The sequence below is a fragment of the Pan paniscus genome, chromosome 8, assembly GCF_029289425.2.
Source record: "Pan paniscus chromosome 8, NHGRI_mPanPan1-v2.0_pri, whole genome shotgun sequence".
Taxonomy (NCBI): domain Eukaryota; kingdom Metazoa; phylum Chordata; class Mammalia; order Primates; family Hominidae; genus Pan; species Pan paniscus.
In genome coordinates, this window is record NC_073257.2 from 118,501,733 (window position 1) to 118,528,276 (window position 26,544).

At 39.9% G+C, this 26,544-nt stretch overlaps 1 protein-coding gene across 5 annotated transcripts in view; it reads right to left on the bottom strand.

Annotated features, from left to right (window-relative positions):
- Window positions 1-26,544, bottom strand: part of SORCS1 (sortilin related VPS10 domain containing receptor 1) — a 589,577-nt gene that overhangs the window by 47,261 nt on the left and 515,772 nt on the right. For all 5 annotated transcript variants that reach the window (XM_055093367.2, XM_034931441.3, XM_003825559.5 and 2 more), the window contains exon 19: window positions 8,169-8,355. In XM_055093367.2, coding sequence (XP_054949342.1) covers window positions 8,169-8,355 — 187 coding nt within the window. The remainder of the gene's footprint in view (window positions 1-8,168; window positions 8,356-26,544) is intronic.

Genomic DNA, 26,544 nt, shown 5'->3' on the forward strand with positions numbered 1-26,544 from the left:
TGTGTTCGTGCATGTGTCTGCAAAGCTGTCTAGTTAGGTAAGCATGGCACACACACTGTGTTTGGGGTTGAATTAAGTTAATTCAGGACAGAGGTGTGTGTGTAAGTAGATAGAGAGCTCTGTGGTTCTCAGAAGATGCTCACCTAAAATATAGAATGATTTTATCTACAGAGGCCTATAAAAACTGGAAACCTTAATTAGATGTACCAACCTCACAAAGATATGAATGCCCTCTTCATAAAGAACCACTAGGACCTTTCCTTCAACCCTCAATCTTCTCTTTGAGTCACTGTTTCCAGGCAAAATGCAGCTTCCTATGCATTTGCCATCCCCATCTTTGTCCCATGAGGTAGAGGAGAGAGCAATACCTTGGGTCTATTCACCTGGTTTATTACCTCCTCTTCTGCTTGCCCTGTAAATGTGTTTCCCAGAGTCCTGTGTTGAGACTTTTTCACTCTCTACATACTTTTCTACTAGGCAACACCATCCACACCTTAACCTTCAAATATCAAATGCATATGAAGGGCTCTAACACCCCTTTCTGGGCTCTAGACTCCTTCTAGGGGGGGGAGGTCTAGACTTCTTTGCCTCCAGCAATCAAATGTTCTCAAGGACCCTGTTATTTCCCTCTCCTGTATTCTCTACAGTTTGGTGATTAATGCTCATATTCATCCAGGAGCCCACTGCAGAAACAGAAAGTCAATTTCAATTTCTTTTTTGTTATTCACATCCATTTAGGAAACTGACAATTTGGTTTCATAAATCTCTCTAAGATATTTAGCTCACCCTCCCTAATCTGGCGCCCTGGTTCATACTCTAAGCACGTTCTCACTTCTCTTCCAGATTTTCCTGCCTGTAACCTTTCACCACCCGAATCCATCCTCCAAATGGCTGCAACAGTAATTTTTCTAGAAAGTGAAGCTGATCATGTTACTCATACTTGTTCAAAATTAAGATTCCCATGATCCCGTTGGGTGTGGTGGCTCATGCCTGTAATTCCGACACTTCTGGAGGCCGAGTTGGGTGGATCATGAGGTCAAGAGATCGAAACCATCCTGGCCAACATGGTGAAACCCCATCTCTACTATAAATACAAAAATTAGCTGGGCATGGTGGCATGCACCTGTAGTCCCAGCTACTCAGGAGGCTGAGACAGGAGAATTGCTTGAATCCGGGAAGCAGAGGTTACGGTGAGCCAAGATCACACCACTGCACTCCAGCCTGGTGACAGAGCAAGACTCCATCTCAAAAAAAAAAAAAAAAAGATTCCCATGATCCAATTATAATAATAATGATAGCTAACACACATTGATTTAAAATTTGTGAGACAGAAGACAGAGGCTGAAAACTTCTTGAGGGTAAGAATTCTTCATATTTATCCTCATACACAAAGACTAGCAGAGTTTCTAAGACATAATAGATGCTCAAGTATTCACTGGGTAAAACAAATGATATAACTTCCCATGTCCGTCTTTGTGCATGCTACTCCCTCTTTAGAGAATGAAAAGTGTGGTGATCAGCATACAGGATCAAACTGATCTTCTGGCCTATAAAGCATATGTTGAGAAGCAGTTGATTATAAGCCAGAGCAGTTCAATGAAATAATAAAAGGGTAACATTTACTGAGTGATGCCTACAACTAAATGTTCTGCTAACGACTCTGTTTTTCTTATTTTATCCTCACAAAACAATCTTATGAAGTAGGCACTAATATCCTCCCCGTTTAGAGATGAACAAAGTAACGTGACTTTCCCCAGGTCATACAGCTAGAAAAGCAGTTTGGTTTCAGAGCCCTTGTTCTGAGCAGATGGAAGTGTTTGAAAGAACCTTTCCAGTCAAACAAAATAGCTATTAAGAGTTGCTGCCTCCTCATCAGGTAAATATGTCCCAGGCATTGGAAAATGCACTTTCCACCTGGTTTCACTTATTGCACAAGTCTTGCCATTTCCCTATCAAATGGTTTGTTCCAGCAAGCCATGTCCTGGTCCACCCCAGGGCCTTTGCTTCTACACACCTTTCTTATGGCACCTGTCAGTCTTCAAATCTCAGTTCCAGCATCCCCTCCTCTGTGACATTCTTCCTGAGTCCCTCAATCTGAGTTAAATGAATACATTAGAATACAATGACTAGATAAACTATGCTAGAAATGCTAGTTCCATTCTAAAGAGGTTCATTTTGTCTCTCATATGTGAGCTTTGTTTTTTTTTTTTTTGAGACAGAGTCTCACTCTGTCGCTCAGGCTGGAGTGCAGTGGCACGATCTCGGAGCATTGCAACCTCTGCCTCCCAGGTTCAAGCAATCCTCCTGCCTCAGTCTCCCGAGTAGCTAGCTGGGACTACAGACACACACCACCATGCCTGGCTAATTTTTGATTTTTAGTAGAGACAGGGTTTCACCATGTTGGCCAGGCTGGTCTCGAACTCCTGACCTTGTGATCCGCCCGCCTCGGCCTCCCAAAGTGTTGGGATTACAGGCGTGAGCCACCACGCCCGGCTGAGCATTTTTTAAAAGTCATAAACCAGCATAAGAACAATGCCTATATGTCATTGTCTCAATGAAAAAATTCGAATCTTGTTAGTAAAACATGGTAATTCATTCACTCAGTTTTTTTATTTTTATTATTTTTTTATTTTTTGAGACAGAGTCTCCCTCTGTTGCCCAGGCTGGAGTGCAGTGGCATGATCTCGGCTCACTGCAACCTCCACCTCTCGGGTTCAAGCAGTTCCCCTGCCCCAGCATCCCAAGTAGTTGGGATTACAGGGGCGTGCCACCAAATCTGGCTAATTTTCGACACCTGGCTAATTTTTGTATTTTTAGTAGATACGGACTTTCACCATGTTGGCCAGGCTGGTCTCGAACTCCTGACCTCAAGTGATCCACCCATCTCGGCCCCCCAAAGTGCTGGGACTACAGGCATGAGTCACCGTGCCCGGCCCTCACTCAATAGTTTTTGAGTCCTGTGATCTGTTGGGTATTATTCTAGGTGCTGGGGATACCTGGCATTTGGTGGAGCTTAGGTATTTCTGAGGAAGGAGGGTGCTGAATACATAAAGCAGAGGTCGGTGATAGAGTGCTATTTTTGGAAGTGTGATCATGGAAGGCCTCTCAGAAGAAATGGCATTTGAGCAGCAACCTGAATAAAGTGAAAGACAGCACCAAGTATCAATTTGGAAAGCTCCAGGGTGAGGGTAGAGTAAGTGAAAAGACCACGAGGAAGAGGGATGCCTGCCATGTTTGAGAAATTGTCTTATTCTTTTTTCATTTATTTTCACATAACCACGTTTTGGTCAATGACGATTTTTTTTTTTTTTTCGAGACGGAGTTTCGCTCTGTCACCCAGACTGGAGTGCAGTGGCACGATCTTGGCTCGTTGCAACCTCTGCCTCCTGGGTTCAAGTGATACCCCTGCTTCATCCTCATGAGTAGCTGGGATTACAGGTGCCTGCTATCATGCTCGGCTAATTTCTGTATTTTTAGTAGAGACAGGGTTTCACCATGTTGGCCAGGCTGGTCTCGAATTCCCAATCTCAGGTGATCTGCCTGACTCAGCCTCCCAAAGTGCTGGGATTACAGACATGAGATACCACGCCCGGCCAATGATGAATTTTCTAAGAGAAATTCAAGACACATAGTATGTTGGCCTTGTAGGCCCTGAAATACATATGTGTGTGTTTGTATAAGTTCACGCATACATGCATATACATTATATATGCATACACATATTAAATTTATCTTTCAGATTCCCACAGCCTCTTTTATTCATTTACTTTTCACGGGTTTAAAATACCTGGTTCCTGCTATCCAAAAGCCTATTCTTTGACCATCTCTGTTCATCACAGAGGGTGCAGTATGCCCTAATGGAGCCACAGAGGTGAAACTCCAGACCCTGGAGGCCCCCAGCTGGCTGGCTGCATTAAGTAGGGAGCTGAACTGGCAGATGCGGCTCCATCAGACAGGTGCCTGCAATGCACAAAAGGGACCGTAGGTGGCGCTGCATCATTCCATATGAATCTTCCTGGAAAGGTGGTTGAGAGAAATGGGGAATTGTGTGAACTGGGTTTCCCTTCTCTTTTCTTGTTTATAGCCCTCCTGTGCTGCAGGAAACAACTGACGCCTGTGAGGCTGCACATTGTGTGATTGTGTGTGCGTGTGTGCATGTGTGTGCGTGTGTGTGTGTACACTGGCTGCTCTGGCCTGCCTGCAGCATTTATGATGTGGAGACCTTTGGCCACCTAAATATTGTGCACATATCATATTGCTATTTGTCTGCAATGTTTAAAAAAGCTACTAGAAGAAATAAGAGTGATTCAGACTATTAAGCTGAGATCCTAAAACAGAGTTTCTCAAATTTCAGCGTACGTTAAAATCATACTAATCTCTTCAAAGCAGATTATGATGCCATACTTCCAGGAATCCTAATTCAGTGGGTCTGGGATAAGACCCAGAACACCATATTTTTATCATTTAATTTGGAGGCAGGTGGCTCATTAAGCCACACTTTACAAAATTCTAGTCTGACGTTTGCTGGTCAATAAAATGATGGTGTGAATGGTTGAAAAACTACGTGGGTTTTCAAGCTACACAGATCATTTTACTCTAAGGTGGGGCCAAAAAGTCATCTGCACATGGCTCCTATATAAGGGAACAGATAAGGGAAGCAGTTTAGGAAGGACTACAAGATCCACCTTATCTTTTTTTTGTCCCCAATTTCTGTTCTGCAAGTTTGCAGTCTTCAGTGATTTTTTTTTTCTGCAAGACTGGCTGCGACAAGGCAGCTTTCTGAGCAGAAATCTGCATGCTCTCTAAAACCTCTGCCCCATCCGACTGAAGGCAACACTGGCTGCAGCACGTGTCTCATTAGTTTGCAAACTAGCAGAGCACAGTGAATACTATCCCCAAGGAATTACCAACTGTCAGGCTACAAGAGATTACCAGGCGCCCAGCAAGACCGGCCCACTCCTAGAAACACTATGCAGGAACATCGGCTCCATTTGTTTCAGATGACCTTTGCAAACCCATCTTTTTTTTTCAAACCCTCTGGTTTGGAATCAAATCACTTTTCCGCACTGGAGAGTGGTCAGAATGTGTATGTGAGACAGGCAATGGGCTTTCAGGATTGCCCCTGAGGGTAGGAATTGGGGAGGGGCAGAGGACAGGCTTGGTGAGCTAAGAGTTGCTGCTAATTCTCCTCTTCCTCACAATCCACTAAGTCCAAATGTATATGCTACTTTGTGATGATAGAAAAATCAAGTTTTACTAGGTGCCAGGGTACCATATATTTTGCTTGATGGGACTTTTGGGAACGAGATGTGCATCTACTTGACAGAGGAGAAAATCAAGGCTCAGAGAGATGGAGTGACTTCCCCAGGAGTTTGAACCAAAATCTGGACCTAGTCAGGATGCCCAACTCAGTCCAGTGCTTTTCTTTCCCCTATAAAGCCACCTCTCACTGCCATATCATGGCACTTTGGCATCCACAGTCACTCATGACACCCTCCATCTTTAAGATGCCTGAGAGTGTGACTCGGTTATGTTCTTGTTCTGACTTGCTTTGAGCATAAAGTGATGCCAGAGTCACAGTGCTTCTCCAATCCTTGATTTCTCCATCTGAAAGAAAAGGCCAGAAGTCTGTTATGGTATAGATGTGAAGATGAGCAAAAAGAGTTTGTGGGCATAGCAAAGCACCCTGGATCTTTAGGAGGGAGGCACTAACCAAACATGTCAGAATCTGCTGAAACAGTTGTATGAGTTTATATGTATGTGAGTTAGCAAACAGCTTCAAACATGAACTTGCTTTTAACACAATTAGTACCAAAGAGCCAGGCTTAGAAAGAAGTTCCATTATATGAGGCATGCTTATCCAACCACTTAACCCAAGATGAGTCTACAAAATTAAAATCAGAACACGAAACATTCCATTACAAATTATCTTCCTCTAAGGTTAAGGTCAAATATTTGGTCCAATCAACTAGGCTAATAAAATGAAAGAATTGCAAATGAATGAAGAAACTGGTTTCTTTTAGAAGGGTTTCCGCAGCCCTTAATCTTGAGCAGAGACAATCTCTGTGTGTGTTGTTTTCCTCTCCAGGATTTTGTTAACTAGGGAGGAGTTTTGCAGGGGAGCAGTAGACACCTCAAGGGGTATGATCACACACACAGGAATGAGAAAAAAACCTACAGAGTGACAAGGAGGTGAAGCTATGGAAGATTTAATGGGAGACCCTGAAAAATTTAGATCAGAAGCTGATACTGGCTTTTAAATCAGTATTTACATGTGATTGAACTATGGTAGATGTATAACAAATTTGTGGTATATGGAACACAATTATAATTTGTAAGGAAGCTAGCTCTCTAGCAAAATCAACCCCTTATAGAATAAGCTATGAGATAATAATATGGTCTAGGTAGGAGCCATTCTTGGCAAATGTGCTGTCATTTTTATTGCAAGTTATTTTTGCTACTAATCATTAATGTTTGTGACATACTGTTAAAGATTTTAGTATGATCATTTCTATGATACCATTGCTATCATTTCCCTACATACTAACATATAGGGAGGTGTTAGGTCTTAGTAAGTGGAAAGTCCTGAAAGTCTATATAGGACGAGTTAGGGATGGCAGTTAGATGGACAGGAGCCCCCGTGATGAGTACTGAACTATGTAGTTGTGTAACAAGCACACTGCTTCTAACCAAAATGTTTATGTTTCTTCAAGATGATCTGTAAAGAGTAGGGAGTAGATGGTAAAAGCTAATGGAGACAGCTCCTCCAATCCCAAGCCGCTCTTGGCACTGACACTGACCTTAGTTATCAAGAGCTAGGATCCTTGCGGCAGGTGGACCTGAGTCTGAAGCATGGTTCTGCTAGGTAGTAGGTGGGCCACTTCAAACAAGTAACTTAAGCTCTCTGAACCTCAACACTTTTTGTAAATAGGGTTACTAATAGTGCCTACTTCAAGGGACTGTTTTGAGAAGTGAGATAACATATATTAAGAGCCTGTTTAGCACAAAGTCTGGAACACACTGTAAACTATAGCCAAAAATAGGCAGATTGAGTTGGCATACTGAGAATCATGTGTAACTTTGTTCAGACCAAATAAAGGAGTGCATGTTTCTTTGAAGCACCTCTGCCATGAGAGTACAGGAGACAGAGACCAGAATTACTGACATGTTAGGAAGACTCAACAACCAAAACACCTCTTGCTCATCCCCTAATAGTCTTGCCCTCTCACTGGACCACAGCAGCTAAAAAAGAAAATGTTCTAATTGATACTTTCTGTATTCAATTTTGTTCCATGGGCAAGGTGCAGAGGAGAGGCATGGAGTAATAATGGCTGGCCTTGAGACTCTTGGACTAAAACTTGATATTTGAACAAGACCATTCATATAAAGGAGCTGCTTTCATTTAAAGGAAACAATTCCTTTAGTAACCAACACAAGTCCTATGACTGGGAAACCCCTTACACCTAACATATTACTGACACATGTTTTAAACACACATAACTTAGAAGTTACTATTGTCTCATCATACTTACTCACATCTTTAGAATCCCCAGTGAGGGAAAAGCTTTAGCATTTCTTGGAACTGTTTCCTACCACAGTTTCCTTAACACTGTTTTTATACTCTTTCTCTCTACACCACCTTCTCTCTAACACCAAGTCATCCACAGAGAGAAGCCCAGGAAAAAGGAGCAAAACCCTAAAAGGATTATTAATAGCAACATATTATGAGAAGACAGAAATAATCAGATGGGGAGAAATTTCTTTACTTGGGCTAATTCTCAGTGCATTAGATTGAGTGGTACATGTGGATTGTTTTCAACAATTTCTGACCCCAGCAAAACCAAATTTCTTTGTTTCACCCAAATAGCTCTGCAAGTTACTTAGGCTCAGCCTCCAGATTCAAGTGTCATATCTTCAAGGCACCCGGGGTAAGCAGAGGAAATGCAATGAGAATTTGAAGCAATCCAGAGAGTCCAGGATTATTCAAATTCTACTCTTTGATTTTCTTCTCACTCTTTCCTTATTTTGGTCTCTTAATCATTTCTTCCCCATTCCCCTTCTGCTAAAAGATAACTAGTGTACTTCTTCTAGATATAAAATTGTGAATTCAATTTGAAAAGGACACAATATTTAAGATAGGTCATAAACCAACAACAGTAATAACATACAAGTTACATGTAAGTACAGGACGGCGCTGTCAGAACCCAGACTGTTGTCCACCTGCACGGTCACACGGAAAATGCCCACGTTCTGATAGACGTGTTTGATCCCATCTTCCATGGAGCTGAGATTGACGTAAGACACCGCAATACCATCGCCAAAGTCCACTTGGATGAGTGTCCGCTGAACATCACCCTGAAAAACAACCCAACATCAGAGGAAATGAGTTAGTATTCGGCTGCTCCTGCCTAGGGGACTGGGGACTACGGCTTGTCCTAGTCCCTGGCTCAGGCATGACGGCAGCCCTGGCTCACTCCTACAGCTAGGAGCATCTGCCTGCCTTTGACAGAATCCCTGTGACATTCCCCGGCAGGCAAGAGTTTGCTATGATGGATACACTCCAAATCTGAAGGACACCAACTACTGTAAGTTTCAGGGGTTTGAAAATTAATAGTGCTTGATTATCAGCTGCAATGTGATATTCAATTCCTCCAAAGGCTTTGGTAATAGTCTTAGCATCCACAAGGATAAAAGGTGTACACACACAACTTTAAAAATTTAGCTTACCTGGGTCAGGCACAGTGGCTCATGCCTGTAATCCCAGCACTTTGGGAGGCTGAGGCAGGCAGATCACAAGGTCAAGAGATCAAGACCATCCTGGCCAACATGGTGAAACCCCGTCTCTACTAAAAATACAAAAATTAGCTGGGCGTGGTGGCGCACGCCTATAGTCCCAGCTACTCGGGGGGGCTGAGGCGGGAGAATTGCTTGAATCTGGCAGGCAGAGGTTGCAGTGTGCCAAGATCGTGCCACTGCACTCCAGCCTGATGATGGAGCGAGACTCCGTCTCAGAAACAAAGAAACAAACAAACAAAAAAGCCAAAAAATTTAGCCTACCTGACTGACATGGTAATGGACCACTCCACTTCCTGTGTCTTCAAGACCACCCCTCAACCTGAATACCCCTCGTTATTTCTTGTTCCCTAATTGTATCATAGGAAGGACAGAAGACACTTTGCCTGATATCTGATAGGACACGGTACGCAGCCCTATTATTATCTGAGATAATAATGGTTAATTCTTTTATGCTTTAGCATTTCAAACTATCAAAATGATCTCATGTTATTCTTCACAGATTCTTAGTCTAGTCTGGAGAGAGGAGTAGGCAATCTTCTCCCACTTTACAGAGGAAGAAGATGAAGTCAAAAAAGATGTCATCACTTGTTCAAGGTTAACACAGCTAGTAAGTGGCGGTCCTGGTATTCTAACTCACCTTTCTGCACTTCCAGGTCATTCATTATAGAGAGAATATAGCACTGTAGGTAATCAAGGCTCCCCTGGCATGAATTCTCATGTGCCATTAACAAGCTGGAAGACTTCATGCAAGTCATTCAGTCTCCTGCAGTCTCAGTGACAAATCTATGAACTGGGTATAATAATACCTTCCTGTCTTAAAGAGTTGTAAAAACTATGCAGTAAATTAATTACAGATTAATTAGTCATCTGTAAAACGCTACATAAAAATGACTATAAATCAATGTAGCTATAAAAGACCTACAATTGTCCCTTTAAAGCTTAATTGAAATTGTAGGATTCCAAATTTCCCATGGGTAGGCAGAAGAAGATACATTCTGCATTATAAAATCCCAGACCTGTAAAAAAAAAAAAAAGAAATGGCCTTTGGAACAACAGTTTAGATTCTTAAGGAAAAAAAGTTGCTTAGACCCCATTGACAAAAACCAGCTTCCTTCACACACAGTCCATCCTTTAACAAATTTTGTTGTTGTTGTTGTTAGCCTTTCCCACTTTCAGGAAAGAAAAAAACAAAAACCTTTGAACTAGAAATGTATTTTCGATTAAGTAAGGTTCATATGGTATCATATTTTTTGAAAAGGCCAAGTTTAAAATGTTGACATTTAAAAGATTAATTCACAGGGAAAAAGAAAAGCAGTTCAAATCCTATGAATCTGTGTGACCTACTCCTCTGCTCTATGCCCAGCCAAGCATTGTGTGTGGGGCTCACAGCAGCAGACTCAATAAGTACATAGGCACAAATTCTCCCCTAGGGTAAACAGAGAAATTCCATTCAAAACTACAAAATAAATATCCAAAGCCCAAACATTGTGCACTTACTTGAATTCCCTTCACCAATAAATATAAATGTCAACTATTCTTGCTGACGTGTCCTTCATTTAAACAACCAAAGTGGACTGATCAACTTCTCATTCTGTTTCCAGTTAGTTTCCACCCCTAGTTTTCAACAGAGTTGCTGGGAAGCCAGCCCTAGGTGTGGGCAAGGGGAAAGAGCCCACTTTTGAAGCAAGTATCTGAGGGAAATAGCAAGGGTATCTGGGGTTATCCATGGAATAAAACAAGGAATGCAGTTTCCACTAGAGAGGGGGGAGGACATGACGGAAGAGGGAGACAGACAAGTTTAAAGTACTTTGTGGCGACAGAGTGAGCATCAGGCAGGGGCCATCATTTGCTAAAGGACAGAGGGGAGATTCACACCTTCAGTCAACTCTACTTCAGCCTCCATTGAGAGACAGCAGACACTCACACAGCTGGGAAGAATACAACTTTGGCTGCCATTGCTTGAGTCTACCTTGCCTTGCCCTTTCTGTCTGGTCTTCATCACTTCCATTTTGTTGTCCTGGATCAAGACCAGTTACATAAAAACCCTCCAATTTCTATCTCTCTTGATGTCTACTGTCTGTCTTGCTGGGTTTTGTTTCATGATAGGATTCTTCATTGTCCATTCATGGAATGCTCTCTGTGTATATAATGGGTGAAAGGATGGAGCTACTCAATGTCTGGACTAGGGCACTAGTAAGGTTTCCATTTCAGAGTCAGGTTATTAGGGTGTTAGGTCAGGTATTTTATATATAATTATATAACAGATCATACTTTACATGATAGAATCAGGTATTAGGTTTAACATGCACCTGACAGCCCCTGAAGACAAAGACATGGAATACTCCAATCAAATGTGAAGTCCCCAGGACCTCCTGATATTGGGATAGGCCTCTTGGCTTGGACTCTGCACTAGGAGATAAGAATGTCAAGGGGCCATGTATGACAGCAGAAGGCAGCTGATTATATTCCTGCTGTCGCTTTCCACTAAAGGTGAACAAACTGGATTCCATGCCTTTTCCTTCAGGAGCTCTCAGGTAAGTGGTAAGACTATGGCCACTGTAACAGCTTCACACTGGGGCTCATCTGTCATCAGATTCTGGTGTTCCTGGGCTCAAATGACCACTGGAAGCAAGGATGCCAGCCACTTTCAGAGAATAAGAAACCGAGCAAAGGGAAGGCAGCCCAAGTCCTAATAACTATTGAGTAGACATACTCACCCTACCGGCGCTCTGGTCATTCACTCATTCACCCAACCATCAGACATTTATTGACTGTCTATCTCATGTCAGTCACCAAATGGGAAAATGTTATTAAGCAAGCAATAGCCAAACAAACAAAATAAATGTGGCCTGGGCTTTCATGAGCTTACAGACCACTAGTGAAACACATGCACTTTAATTAACTAATCATGCAAAAAAAATTGTTGCAGGGTGACATGAAGGAAAGGTACATGGAGTTGTAAGCTTTTGTAATATGCAGGACTGGAGAGCTGATCTGATTGGGAACTTCAAAGAAGGCTTCCAAAAGGAAGTGATATCTGAGCTGAGAAGACCTGAAAGAAGAAGGTAAATTAACCAAATGGAGGAGATGAATGAGTGAGGCACAAGTGAGAGAGTGCAGGCCAGGGGAACAGAGGGAAGAGATGTGCAAAGGCCCTGTGGTAGAGGGAGATAGTACAGTTGAAGAAATTAAAAAAGAAGGAGGAAAAAGAGAGAGAGAACAAGAACATGTTACCAAATGAGGTTAAAGCAGAGAAAAATACCTTTTGGGACTTGTGGGTCAAATTCCTGATTTTTATCTTTCTCCTAAGAGCAATGAGAAGCCATTAAAGTGTTTTACTTTTTAAATGTTTTTAAAATTTTAATTGATAATAATCACACATATTTATGGGGGTATATGTGATATTTCAATACATATATATAATATGTAGTGACAAAATCAGGGTAACTGTGATATCTATAACCTTGAATCTTTTTTATTTCTTTGTGTTGGAGACATTCAAATTCCTTTCCTCTAGCTATTTTGAAATATATAATAAATTATTGTTAACGAAAGTTAACACTGTACTGTGCTATAGAATATTAGAATTTATTCCTCCTGTCTAACTGTGGTTTTGGACACATTAACCAATCTCTCCCTGTCCAGCCTCTTGTAGCTACCATTCTACTCTCCTATTCTGTAAGATTAACTTAATGATTCAAGTGTTCTAAGTAGGGGTTTAAGGGAAGATGGCATGACGATATTTTTAATTCAAAATGATCACTCTGGCTATGATATGGAGATGAACTGGAAGTGTGTTGGAAAGCCAATTTGGAGGTATTCTAGGATAGATGATAGTAGATTAAACAAACAAACAAACAAACAAAAAATCTCCAGCAGAAAATTATATGCACCTTTCTGTCAAAATTAACTCTCATAGTTTATTGGTTTTGAAATCAGTGATTCTGGGCCTTTGATATCAACATCTTTTTTAGGAGTTTTATTTCTTAATCTGAATGTCCAACTACTACCCAAGACCCAGCACTGTTCTGAGGCCTCTGAGAGGATGCCCAGTCCTGCTGCAGTCTGAGGTCTGCAGCCGATGCTAGGCTGCAGCAAAGGCTGAGGCCCTCTCATTCTGATTGTTGAATATTAGGTCTTCTTGTGGTCGGATACATCTGAAGATGAACACTATAGCACAAGCAGATGCTATTCTTATCTGATTTTAATATGATGAAAAAGCTTTACCAGGAAGCTTTAGGATTGTAAGTACTAAGGGTGTATTAATAAGGCTGGGAATGGAAAGACTAAATTCATTGTGGACTGGAGCATAATCACAAACAAAAGTGTCATGATACACGCAGCCAAGATTAGCAAACTTCGCTAGGAAACTGAGTTGCTGGGTGGTACTAGGGTAGACTGTGTCAACTCTGGCGGGGCTGGGAAGTGTCTTGTTAATGGCTGTATCTTCAGTGCCTTAATGCAACACCTGCGAATGATCCTTTTTAGTTCCATATAATTTGAAAGTTGCACATTTCTATTGTGTGTTTGTCAAAATGCTTTCTTACATATTATCTCATGTGGATGTTAGGACACCTAGGAGATAGAAAGGACAGATGTTATTTATGTTTGATATAACAGAAAAACTGGAGCACAGAGGGGTTAAGTAAGATGCATAAAGTCACGCAGCTAGTTAGACACCTGCAAAAGGGTTTAAGATGATCTGTGCTTTGACTTGACCTATTCAGTTCAGTTCTCTTTGAGTTTCTTTAATTGAAATTACTTGCAATATTTCTTTCAGACCAAGAGGAAGGTGGTAACAAAGATAAAGCATTATTTTCTTTTCTTGCTTGACTGTATTCCTGGCTTTGACTCTCTTTTCCTCTCTAACAATGATAGGTTGGCATTTACTCAATACTCTGCTTCTGTCTACCCACTAGTAAGACAGCATCACGTTTAAGCCGTAAAGAAGATAGAGAATATGAGAAACAATTGGTATTCATAATCAGTAGTCAGGAAAGTCTTGTGTATAATTAATTGAAAAATACTTCAATCTAATAAATCAAAAGAAATCATTTCTGAAACTAAATCCAGGCTGGCAAAATCTAGACTATTATAAAATTATTTAGATATAATGCTCTTTAGTCACATGTCCTAATACAGACACAGAATTGAGAAGACTAGTTCAAAAGAAGTGCCTGAGAAAGGCACAAAACCCACATGAAATCCACGTGATGATTCTATTCTCCAAGGGCATTGCTGACGTCTAGAATAGAAAAACAAATATATCAAATGGCCACCAGGAAGCCAATATTAACCTGAGCAATGAAAGGTGTGTGAACCTATCAGTTCCTGTAACACAGATTCAGAGAACACTGGGACAATAAATGCTATGGAAACTCCTCACGGACAGCCTCAGTCCAGAAGTGAGACTCCAAGATGTCCCTTAAGGCATCAGAGACCCGTTGCAGATAGACACCAGGCTCGTATATCAGAACCTGGTCCATGCAAGCATGACAGTGGCCCTCACTCAAGCTTCATCAACATTTTTCTTGGAAGAAAGCAGAAACCACATTGCAGAAAAATCACTAGTATAACCCATTTTTAATAAAAAAATAAGCAACAAATAACACAGTAAATATACCATAAATCTGTATGTGTTTGTGCGAGTACAGAGAAAGGTGAAGCAAAAGGTAACCCAGACTGTTAATATTGATTACCCTGGGAGTGGAGTGAAGTGAGGGGCAGGAAGGGATCAGCTGGATTCAAAGAAAGGAGGAGTGAATGAGGGGAAATAAATATTTCTCCAAATTTAAAAGGGGGTAGAGTACTGAATAACACAAGAAACATTACAAAATACAACACTATACCTCTACTATTACTATAAATATTTAAATATGGGTTAAGTACATTGGAAATAATCAACGTAACAAAGACTTTGTTTTGACTGATGATGGAATACAACCAACTGAATTTGTTGTTATTTTTGTGTTATTTTGACCACAAAGTAAGATTTTTCACACATCATTAAGCGGCACTGAGTGACAGAAAGGAAATCAGATATTTCAGCCATTTCTTTGTATGACTAAGGATATTTAGGCAGAGTAGGGATTATGAAATAAAAGTAGCTCACCATTATCCTGCATACCCTACTCTAGGGAGGTAGACTCAGGTTAGCAAGGTCTCGACAAGGAGTGGAAAAGGAGATAACAGTTCAACGTACCCTGGCGTTCAGAGAAGAGATTTCATCAGCCAGTGTAGTAAATGCATGGCATGCGACTTTGTATACAAAGTGAGAGTGCAAGTAAGATTGATCTAGTTGGGTGCAGTGGCTCATGACTATAGTCTCAGCACTTCGCGAGGCTGAAGTGAGAGGACCACTTGAGCCCAGGAAGTCAAGGCTGTAGTGAGCCATGATTGCACCACTGCACTCCAGCCTGGATAACAGAGTGAACCACTCTCTCACTAAAGAAAAAAAAAATAGAAAAGGAAAACAATTGCTCTACAAGATCCCCTGGGTGGTCACTAAGGGAGAAGACAGAGAACATTTTTTGAAAGTTTACTGTGTCAGAAATAATAGCAACTACTTTCTATATATTATCTTATTTAATCTTTGTATCAGTCTGTTTTCACACTGCTATAAAGAACTGCCTGAGACTGGGTAATTTATAAAGAAAAGAGGTTTAGTTGACTCACAGCTCCATATGGCTAGGGAAGGCCTCAGGAAACTTACAATCATAGTGGAAGGTAAAGCAGGCACGTCTTGTAGGAGGAACTGTCAAATACTTATAAGACCATCAGATCTCTGAGAACTCACTCACTATTATGAAAACAGCATGGGGGAAACCACCCCTATGATCCAATCACCTCCCACCAGGTCCTTCCCTCGACACTGGGGATTATAGGGATTACATTTCAAGATGAGATTTGGGTGGGGACACAGAGCCAAACCATATCAATCTTCAACCCTAAAAGAACTCAGACCTGTTCAAATTTGCCTAGAGTCACAAGACTAGTTTGAATCAGGCTGTTCTTAACTCCGAGTCCAGCACTCTTACAACTCGTTCACAGAAAACACTCAAACTACTCTGTGGTGCTCATTCCCAGATGGGTGCTAAAGAATGAATTAATTGATGTGTGAAACCAAAGAACTTTGTAAGCTTCGCTAACTACAACCCTTTAGAGGAATGCCAAAGTGATGTAAGATGATCCCAGTGTAATATGCCAGGCTCTGTAAAATACCCCAGAAGCTACAAAATGTGTTTGTGAGGATTCCTGGTAGTGTGAGTGTTTGACAAAGTCTGAGATTACTAATCAGGAAACAACTGTTGAAATTGTGTTGGACCTTCTTGTGTGACATTTTATAATAGTAAACTGAGCTTTTCTAGAACAGTTAAAAACCAGTCTAGGATAAAAGGCAGCTGCACATGCCCTATCTTCTGTTCCCAAGCAAGTTCTTTGTCCTCTCTGGCTTCTCTTCCAAGAGGTGCTGGCACTGCTGAAAGCCAAAATTTCCTCACCAAAGCAGCTAGGACAGAGTGTTCCCAGGATGTCTGGTTTGAATCATGCCGTATAGGTGTTTCTTCATTTTCAAAACTGAGCTCTGGAAGATGACTCTAAAATGTCCAAATCCATGCATAATTACGGAGTATTGTCAGTCTTCTCCCCTTGCCTATTCAAAGATGGTTTTCTAAAGCACATGTCTTTCTCCAAATGTGCAGACCTCCTGAGCTTCTGTGCAAGCAAAACCTACAGTGAACTTAGATGCTCTGACCTGGGGGATGAAGAGTCGCCAGTGAAGAGGATAGTGCAGAAGGTTTTACAATTTTTCTAGAGAACTCAGATCTGTCAAGACCATGAATTTCAGAGACAGCACACTTTGAACACATCAAATCATTTGCCTAGATTTATGACATTTCACTTTCTCTCAGATGAAATGAAGATGGCTGTTTTTTCAGGCCCTTCTAAGAGGACTCAGATCCTTTGGACTTGCCTAACTAAATACCCAAATACTTCTGGATCTAATGCCAAGATCAAGGCATTCCAATAGGAACATCACAAAGTGGTTTGGTCCTTCCTTTAGAAATGGATGATAGTACCATGTATTTGACTGAATCCCAAATTTCCCTTTTATGTCTTCTGTACTTGGTGTCTGGTTTAAAATGCAACAGAATACATAAGACAGGAGGAATACTTAGCTTGTGTAAGCAGATAATGACTATGAGCTGGGGCCTCTGTACTCCCTCTAGATATTATGGTACAGAGAGGTTCAGAACCTTGACCCATTGCACTTTGGAAGCACTTTTTAGATAATAAAGGACAGTGCTATACTGTTACCACTGCATGGTGGCTGTAGGAATTACATCAGCAGGCTCTGGCTAGAAAACTAGGGGGCTGCCGAATGACATAAATCTTAAAATGTTTTTGAGTGACTTTTGGAATTCACTCATAAAGTAAAGACATTCAGCTATGTAATTAGAACAAAACTATATATACTTTAAAAATGGTAGGAAGTTTTCTTTGGGAATAAATCTCTATAGAACCAGATTTCCTAGTAGTAAAATATGAAACAGAAATATGTTAGCTTTATTAGAATAAAGAAAAAAAAGGCATGGTACATTCATTGGGAAAATACAGAAATACATAAAATAATGACAAAGAAAATTAAAATCACCCATAATTATATCACCCACAGATTACCTTGTTGGTGAATATCATTTTAATCAATGAGAATGCACATGGACACAGATACCACCCCTATAACACTGGAATCACTATACTATTTTTAGCATTATGCAGTCAATATGTTTAAATAGCTTAAACTTTTATACCTAGTATCACTTGGTGGTCTTCACCAAGTCATAAGACCTCTTCTATGAAATGGAGATATGATTTCTTGCCCTGGAAGTCACTTCATCCCCCTTCTAAATTATTAGGTTGTTGTGAAATTTATTTTAAAGAGGTGCTGTATGTGAAAGAGGTGCCCTACAAAAGTCAGGTGGCAACCTGGGAATTAGAAGACCTAGTTTTGTGTCCTTCAAAAAACATTGTTTATTTGGACCTCAATTTCTCTACCTGTAAATTAAAGATGGTAAGACCTGATGATCCTAATTGTCACTTCCAAGTCAGATAATCTGTGATTTTTACAATTCTATTATTCTTGTTATTGGCATTATTGTGCATCCACATATATATATATATATATATATATATATATATATATATATATATATTCTAACGTCAATTTGAGCTGCTGAGATAAGCTCAGATCTCAGGTAAAGATGCAGAACTGATTCAAGTGCTGCTGTCATAGGTAGAGACTTACCACTGCACATTAATGGTAGACCAGCTTGAGGACTGAGCGGTTGAGCCGAGGGTCATGGAATAATAAATGGCAAAGTGCAAAGCCAGAAGCCTGAGGAAGTTACTCACTCAGGCGAGGATTGCATGGTGTGGTGAAACCCTGATTCAGGGGTAGTGACCAACCATGTGGATGAAGTGGGACATTAGTATTGTTAGGGCCTCAAGTAGGCAGACTAGGAGATTGAAAATCCAAACTGAAGACTATTTCATGAATCTAGCCTCTGGGATGTTTGCTGAACTGGAACTGTCAGTAATGAGCCAGGTATATAAGTCAGACTAAAGTTCTTAGCAAACATCTTTTCTTTGAGATCCTAAAGAACAGCAATATTCCAATGTATGTGGATTAGTTTTGAGGGGAGTGAGAAGTGGAGACTTAGAAAGAGTTGCTAACCAATCCAACTTGAACTTCAGACATTAGGCTTCTGGCTAAAGACAACCTATATTGCCTGCCTCATTTCCTTCAACAACAAAAAGCAAGAAGAAATGAAGTGGCTCAATTACCTTACTAGAGTCAAAGAGAATAATGCTGAATAGAGTAAGGAATAACATAGGAGAAAGCCTCAAATCTCTAAGGCTCATTGAAATCAGCTTCCACTCCTTTGTATGGAAGGAGAAAACGGTTGAGGCATCTACATCAGAACTAAGCTGGCTTAGAAACTGACACCTGCCTCACGAGGTCAGGAGATCGAGACCATCCTGGCCAACATGGTGAAACTCTGTCTCTACTAAAAATACAAAAATTAGCTGGGTGTGGTGGCACGTGCCTGTTACCCCAGCTACTCGGGAGGCTGAGAGAGGAGAATCGCTTGAACCCAGGAGGTGGAGGTTGCAGTGAGCCAAGATCATGCCAATGCACTCCAGCCTGGCAACAGGGTGTGTCTCAAAAAAAAAAAAAAAAAAAAAAAAAAAAACAACGAGAAAGAAAAAGAAAGAAACTGATGCCTGCCTCAACGTAACACTGTTTATTAACCCTTTGTGCCACCACTAAAGGCTCCAAATAGCCTTTTCTCCAGATGAAAAAGCAGGTCAAATTCTGTCATGAATTCAGACAAGTGAGTATCTCGAAGAAATTTTTATCAACAGCCATCTTCTCTATCATCTGATGGCTGACAGCATCCTGCAATACTTATGAAGTGTTATTACACTGTGGGTACTTTAGTGCTCCCATAAGTCTTTCAATGTATGTGAAATTATGGATCACTGAAACCTGTCTAATGAGGACACAGTCCTCATGTTTTGGAGTTAAATCTCACAAAATGATAATCATGAATTTTCCTTATTAAGTTTCAGTCTTTGTATGTAAATTGAAGTATTAAGACAATGAGATACAGATCAAAGTTTTAATTTTCATCCCTTGCCTCAGATTTAATTTAAAAGTCTTAAATTATGCAGAGAATTGCATCTCTTTATTCTTACAGCTGTTTAAAACAGATTTAATTATCTTCCTTAACATGCAGATACTACTTCTGCCTACCAGTTCTCTCAAACGAATGCCTCCCAAATCAGTTTTGTTGAGTTCTTCAGACTGATTAGGGCCTTTGCCATTTATCCTGTGCCTTCAGGTTCTTGCATTGGATTTCTCTGGGAAGCTGAGTTATTGTGTTGAAAGTCTATAGGCTCATTAGGTTCTCATTAGTGGTCCAGAGGACATCCCTCTTGAGTGAGTCTCCAAGCACAGAGATGCCACCTCTCACTGCATGCTTGGGTCTCAGTGCAAAACACCTTCAATCAGCTTTCTAAAAGTCAGGCATAGTTTGAAAATGTTCGGCATCTTAGACTCAACTTTATGGACTTCTCTACTCCTCTTCCAGTTGGTTCTTGGATTAATTGTTCTTTATTTTTAAGGCCATAATGATGCATAAATGCATTGTGTGTGCTTGTGTGTGCGCGCATGTGTTTCTTCTTGCATCTGCCACAGTGAGTCTGGGATGGAAGTACGACTGCTCCTTTGCCTTCTGCTGCTAATGAAGGTTCTGTCATGAGAGTACACTTGGAGAGAACCGTAAAAGCAGCAGGAAATGAGGCAGGTGGTATTGATGACATTGGAATTTTTCATCAACCTCAGAATAGCTATGTGGCTCTCTGAGTAACATATCAGGTGAGCTAAGTTGTGGGATTTTGGAGGAATTGTGTTATGGAGGTATTTCTGTCATCTAGGTTTTGAGGGTGACCTCATATGCTATTTGCAGGAAAGAATCCCATTTCTTGCACATATTAAATCTGTAATTTTCTGGCTTGAATACATACTACTGTATGTAAAATTGCAAACTAGTATCAGTGTACCTAGCCTTTTATTATTTTCTGTCAATAAGAAGTGCTCCTCTTTGCTATGGTTTTAGCCATGTTTTCATTGATATTCTTATGCTAGAATTAGGACATGCATTCTAATGCATGTCTAGGAAAGGATTAAGGAAGAGATTTAGATTTCAGATGAAGACTTTACCATGTTTTGACTGTTTTTCAAATGTTAAGAGTCTTTTAAGTTTCAGTTTTATCTCTATGCTTCTTGGGGAAGGCTATCCAAATCCACATACATTTATTGAGTTTCTATCAATATGTTAGGCACATTGTACAGAGATGTGGGAACTGCAATCAGCAGTGACATGATTCTTACCTTAAAGATATGTATAGTTTACTGGCGGATGCCAAAAATATTATTACAAAATAATGTAATAAATTATTGCATTATAATTTATTATATTTAGATAATTTATTATTAATCTTTTTTATTTCCAATGGATATAAGGTGTTAGGCACTTTCTACTTCATGTCATTAGATTTTTACTTAAAACTCAATATAACAGAGATCCTAGTCAAACCAAAACATATATTCCCACAAACTAAAGTAAGTCCATTAATGAATGAAAAGTACATGATATAAAATTGGCTCTTGGTAAAATATTTGTCAAAGAACAAATAAATAAATACAAACATCTAACTATTTGCTGAGACAGTTGATTCCTCAGGTCTCTAATGGTTTAGATGAAATGCAGAGGAGATGGAAATTACATGGAGGGGTTTGTATGCAAGTAACTGGGACAAAGAAAAGAGGCTTAGATCAGTCCGTAACCCAACCTAGCTCCACCGAAGGAAGACAAGACTGTAGGAGAAAGTTGAACCATGAGTTAACATGGATAGAGGCACAAGCTCTGGTACTCACATGAAAAAAATATTATTAACAACTTGGGGAGGTGAATCTTTTGCCCTCTCTGCATTAATCACACTGTGATGTCATATAAGAACCTAGCAGGGACCTCTAGGTTTCTTTGGTACCTAGAGGACTTGCTCTTTACAGGCATCAGAAGCATGATCTTTTGACATCAGAAGATCCCTGCTTTTTATAAAGAATTGATATCAGAAATGCGGCAAGACTCAGGCACTATTTTCAAAGTAAATTCAGAAGGATCAATTCAAATAAGAAATGCACTCATATGGATTTTGAGGAGAATAAAGACACCATGTATTGCTAGTAGGGGCACATGCCAGGGATTTTTTTGTCTTTGTTTTGGATTTAATTAAAAAATATTATGGCCTAATTTATACCCAAGCCTCTGAAGAAATACACGTATTCTAAATTCCTTGGGTGCTGCATTCATATCCTATGTTTTTGCAATATTCTTTAGAATAGATAAACAGTGTCAGGCACACTAGGCATTCAACAAAGGCATCATTTTCCAAAGAGGGGGAACCCAGAGAGGATTTCGCATCTCTCTTTGCTGAAATGTTTTTCCACAAATGGATCCCAAGCCATTAGTATTCTCAGAGAAGCCAGGAGGAAAATTTTGGTAGATTTATTGATTAGTGTCTAAGAATATAAGAGCCACAGGCCAAACTGGCTTTGGTCATTGATGATTTGGCCTTTTCTTTCTACTCCTTGATCTTTGTGACTACTTATAATCCCAGCTGTGGGTTTCTACAGAGGCTTAGGAGCTACATGAAGTTCTTAGAAAATGGTTCCTTCACCATAGAGAGAAGCAACAGAAAGACAAGATACCATAGATCCTGGATTAGACCCTAGGCTCTAATAGTTAGCATTTGTGTGATCTCAGGTAAGTTACTTGCCTTTCTGTGCCTCATATAAAATGACAACAAAATGACAATAACGCCTATTTGCATAGAGTTGCTGTAAGATCTACATGAGATAATTCATGAAAAGCACTCACAAACTGGAACAGTGGTGCTCAATAAACGTTGGATAATCACATTATTATCATTGTGTCGAGTGTCAATTCTCCTCAGCTTTTCAGAGACACTCTGTGTCTCTTCATTCTGCATTGCCAATCACGTGCACCTCCCGTGCCTACGTATATAATCCAGAGGGTCATAGAGAAATTGAGGGTCTTTTTCTGCAAGGAGGAGTCTGAATCATTAGCACAGCATCTCACAATCACATGTGAGGTCCTCAGGGCCTCCTGATATAAAGAAGATGCTCTTGGCTTGGTGCTCTGCACCAGGAGAACAGAGCGTCAAGAAACCAGATCTGACAGCTGGAGGCAGCAGATTTCATCCCTGCTGTTGAAGCTTTGCCCACTCAAGTGGAATGAACTGACTTGTTATCTTTTTTCCTTCTTGTGCCCAGAAGGCATGAATTCACATATCTTCGAACCAGATTCCCCAATCTGTTCCCACATCACTCAACCCAGTGTGAGATGCCTGATGATGATCTTTATTACATGGAAAGCAGAGTTGAACAGATGAGAACCAGGCCTCTGTCCCTGAAGTGTGTTCTCTATCATTTGCACAAAGGTTGGAGCTAATCAGAAGTGAAAGTTCTTGTTTCAGATCTTGCTATATTGTGTTCTTAGAAATGGAAAAACTTTCTGAACTCTGCTATAGTATAAACATCTGCTGCTTTAAAAGATGACAGTTCTCTGGGTATCAGGATCAGGAGTCTCATGTCTCTGGGAAGAGAACTTTCACATTCACCTTGCAGGTAAACACAGGGTGGAAGGTCGGCCCTAAGCATACCAGAAAGGTTTTTCTTATTTTTCCTTTTTTTGCCCAAATACCTAGATATAAAGTACTATATTTTATATGGATTTCTGAAATGATTTTTAAGTAAGCTTTTTGTTGAGTAAAATATACATTAAAAATGTACAAATCACTAAATATACAACTTGATTTTTACAAAGTGAATGCATCCATTAGCTGCTACCCAGATGAACCAACTGAAAACTGCCAGTACACTCAAAGTTCTCCAATCACTCCGCCTCCAAAGTTAACAATAATTTTTCCCTTCTATTACCATGAATAATGATAATTATTATTATTATTATTGAGACGGAGTCTAGCTCTTGTCACCCAGGCTGGGGTGCAGTAGTGTGATCTCAGCTCACTGCAACCTCCGCCTCCCAGGTTCAAGCAATTCTCCTGCCTCAGCCTCCCAAGTAGCTGGGATTACAGGTGCCCACCACCACGCCCAGCTAATTTTTGTATTTTTAGTAGAGACGGGGTTTCACTGTGATGGCTAGGCTGGTCTCAAACTCCTGACCTTGTGTTCTGCCCGCCTTGGCCTCCCAAAGTGCCAGGATTACAAGTGTGAGCCACCACACCTGGCCACCATGAATTATTAACAGCTTTGACTATTTTTGCATTTTAATTAAATGGAATAATGCAACATATATTCTTTTTAGTCTGACTTCTTTAGCTCAATAATGGATATGACATTTATCCAAGTTTTTTGCATATAGTTTTAGTTTGTTCTTTTTCATTGCTGTATGACATTCCATTCTGTAAATATGACATTCCATTCTGTAAATATACTGTAGTTTATGTATTCTACTATTCATGAATGTTTAGATTGTTTCCAGTGAGGGCTCTTACGAATACTTTTGCAATGCATATTATCTTACATACATTCTGGTGCATATGTGTATGCATTTCTGATGAGTATATACTTAAAAGTGGAAACGCCGGGACATAGGTGGTATACACGTTCAGCTAGAGCAGTTAATGTCAAACAAGTCCCAAATGGCAGTATGTATCTACACTCCAAATAGCATTATATGAATGACCAGATGCTCCACATACTCAATAACGCCTGATATTATTAGCATTTTTTTTTGAGAGGGTGTCTTATTATTATTATTTTTTTTTTGAGAGGGAGTCTCACTTTGTCAACCAGGCTGGAGTGTAGTAGTGCAATCTCAGCTCACTGCAACCTTCACCTCCTAGGTTCAGGCGATTCTCCTGCCTCAGCTTCCCAAGTAGCTGGGACTACGGGCACGTGCCACCATGCCCAGCTCATTTTGTTTGTTGCTGTTTTTTGTTTGTTTGTATTTTTAGTAGAGATGGGGTTTCGCCATGTTGGCCAGGCTGGTCTTGAACTCCTGACTTCAAGTGATCTGCCCACCTTGGCCTCCCAAAGTGCTGGGATTACAGGTGTAAGCCACTGCACCCAGCCTATTATTAGTCTTTTAAAATATAAACCTTCTGATGGTGCACAGTGATATATTATTATAAATTAAGTTGCATTACATAGGGATGTTCTGAATTTTTTCATATGCTTATTGGCTATGTGGTTATTCTGAGTCATTTGTGCATTTTCTGTTGAGTTACCAGTATTTCCCTTATTAGTTTGTAGAATTTATTTATACTCTTCTCATTATGATTCCCTCATTAAAATTGTGTTTATTTTGCATAATAAAAATAATAAAAAACATAACAAAATAATTTTATTTTATTACTGTAATAATACCTTTTCAATAAGGTATTATTACAAATACTTTTTTCCCTCTAGGGCTTAATTTAATAATAATAGCTTATTGAAAAGGTATTATTATAGATACCTTTCTCCCCTCTAGGACTTAATTTTTTATTTTTGAAATAATGCCTTAAATAACAGAAATTCTTAATTTTAATGTAGTCCTATTTAAAATTAGTATAATTAGGCTGGGCGTGGTAGCTCACGCTTGTAAATCCCAGCACTTTGAGAGGCTTAGGTGGGCAGATCACTTGAGGTCACAAGTTCAAGACCAGCCTGACCAACATGGTGAAACCTTGTCTCTACTAAAAATACAAAAATTAGCTGGGTGTGGTAGCTGGTACCTGTAATCCCAGCTACTCAGGAGGGTGAGGCAGGAGAATCGCTTAAACCTGGGAGGCGGCCAAGATCATGCCACTTGCACTTCAGTCTGGGTGACAAAGGTGGACTCCATCTCAAAAAAATAAAAATAAAAATAAAATTAGTATAATTATAAAGAAATTTGTTAGTATAATTCCTTTATACTAAATGGGTTTTCTTTGCTGTTTTAAAAAAGTCTTTGCATAACACAAGGTCATGAAGATACTCTTCTGTGCTTTCTTTTAGAAATGTTAGTATTGTTGGGCACGGTGGCTCACGCTTGTTATCCCAGCACTTTGGGAGGCCAAGGTGGGAGGATCACTTGAGTTTAGGAGTTCGAGATGAGCCTGACCAACATGGTGAAACCCCGTCTCTACTAAAAATACAAAAATTAGCTGGGTGTGGTGGCATGCCCCTGTAGTTCCAGCTACTCGGGAGACTGAGGCAGGAGAATCGCTTGACCCCAGGAGGCAGAGGTTGCGGTTGAGCTGAGATCTTGCCACTGCACTCCAGCCTGGGCGACAGAGTGAGACTCAAAAAAAAAAAATAAATACATAAGTGTTAGTATTAGCTTTCAAATTTTGATTGACAATCCAGTTATAATTATGTTTGTATATTATGTGAGATAAAGATTCATGTATTCCCATATGGATATTCAAAATTGTAGCACCCATGTATTGAAAAGATTATAATTTCTCCACTGTACTGCAGTGTCTCATTTGTCATAAAGTGGGTGGGTGTGTGTCTATATATATATAATATATGCATGTATATATGTTTCTTGACTCTCCTTGTTCAGCTTGTGTATGATATACATACATATATATGTATATATATGTGTGTGTTTGTATGTGTGTGTATATATATATATATATATGGTAATGTCAGTCATCCAAATTTGTGAGTCACCTTCAAAAGTATCTTTGCTATTCTTCAGGTCTTGAAATTTTGTGTAAATTTTGTGATCTTGTCAATTTTAATACACAAAACATGCTGGAGATTTTTATTCAGATTGCTTTTAATTCAAGTCAATATGAAGAAAATTGATGTCTTTTTATAATACTGAGTCTTCCAATCCATGATCAGGATGCATCCCTCCATTCATTCAGGTTTTTTTCAAAATTTATTTCCAAATTTGTGTTGTTTTCTGGGTAGTGCTATTGAAAATAAGTTTTTAGATTTGAGTATAAATGTTTGTTGTATTTTGATGCTATTATAAATTTTACACACACACACACACACACACACACAATTTTCTACTTGTGTAGAGGATTTATATGTCCAGGTATCAAGACTCACCCTAACTCTAGTGAAAATATAATGTGTTTGAAATTAGTAATTAA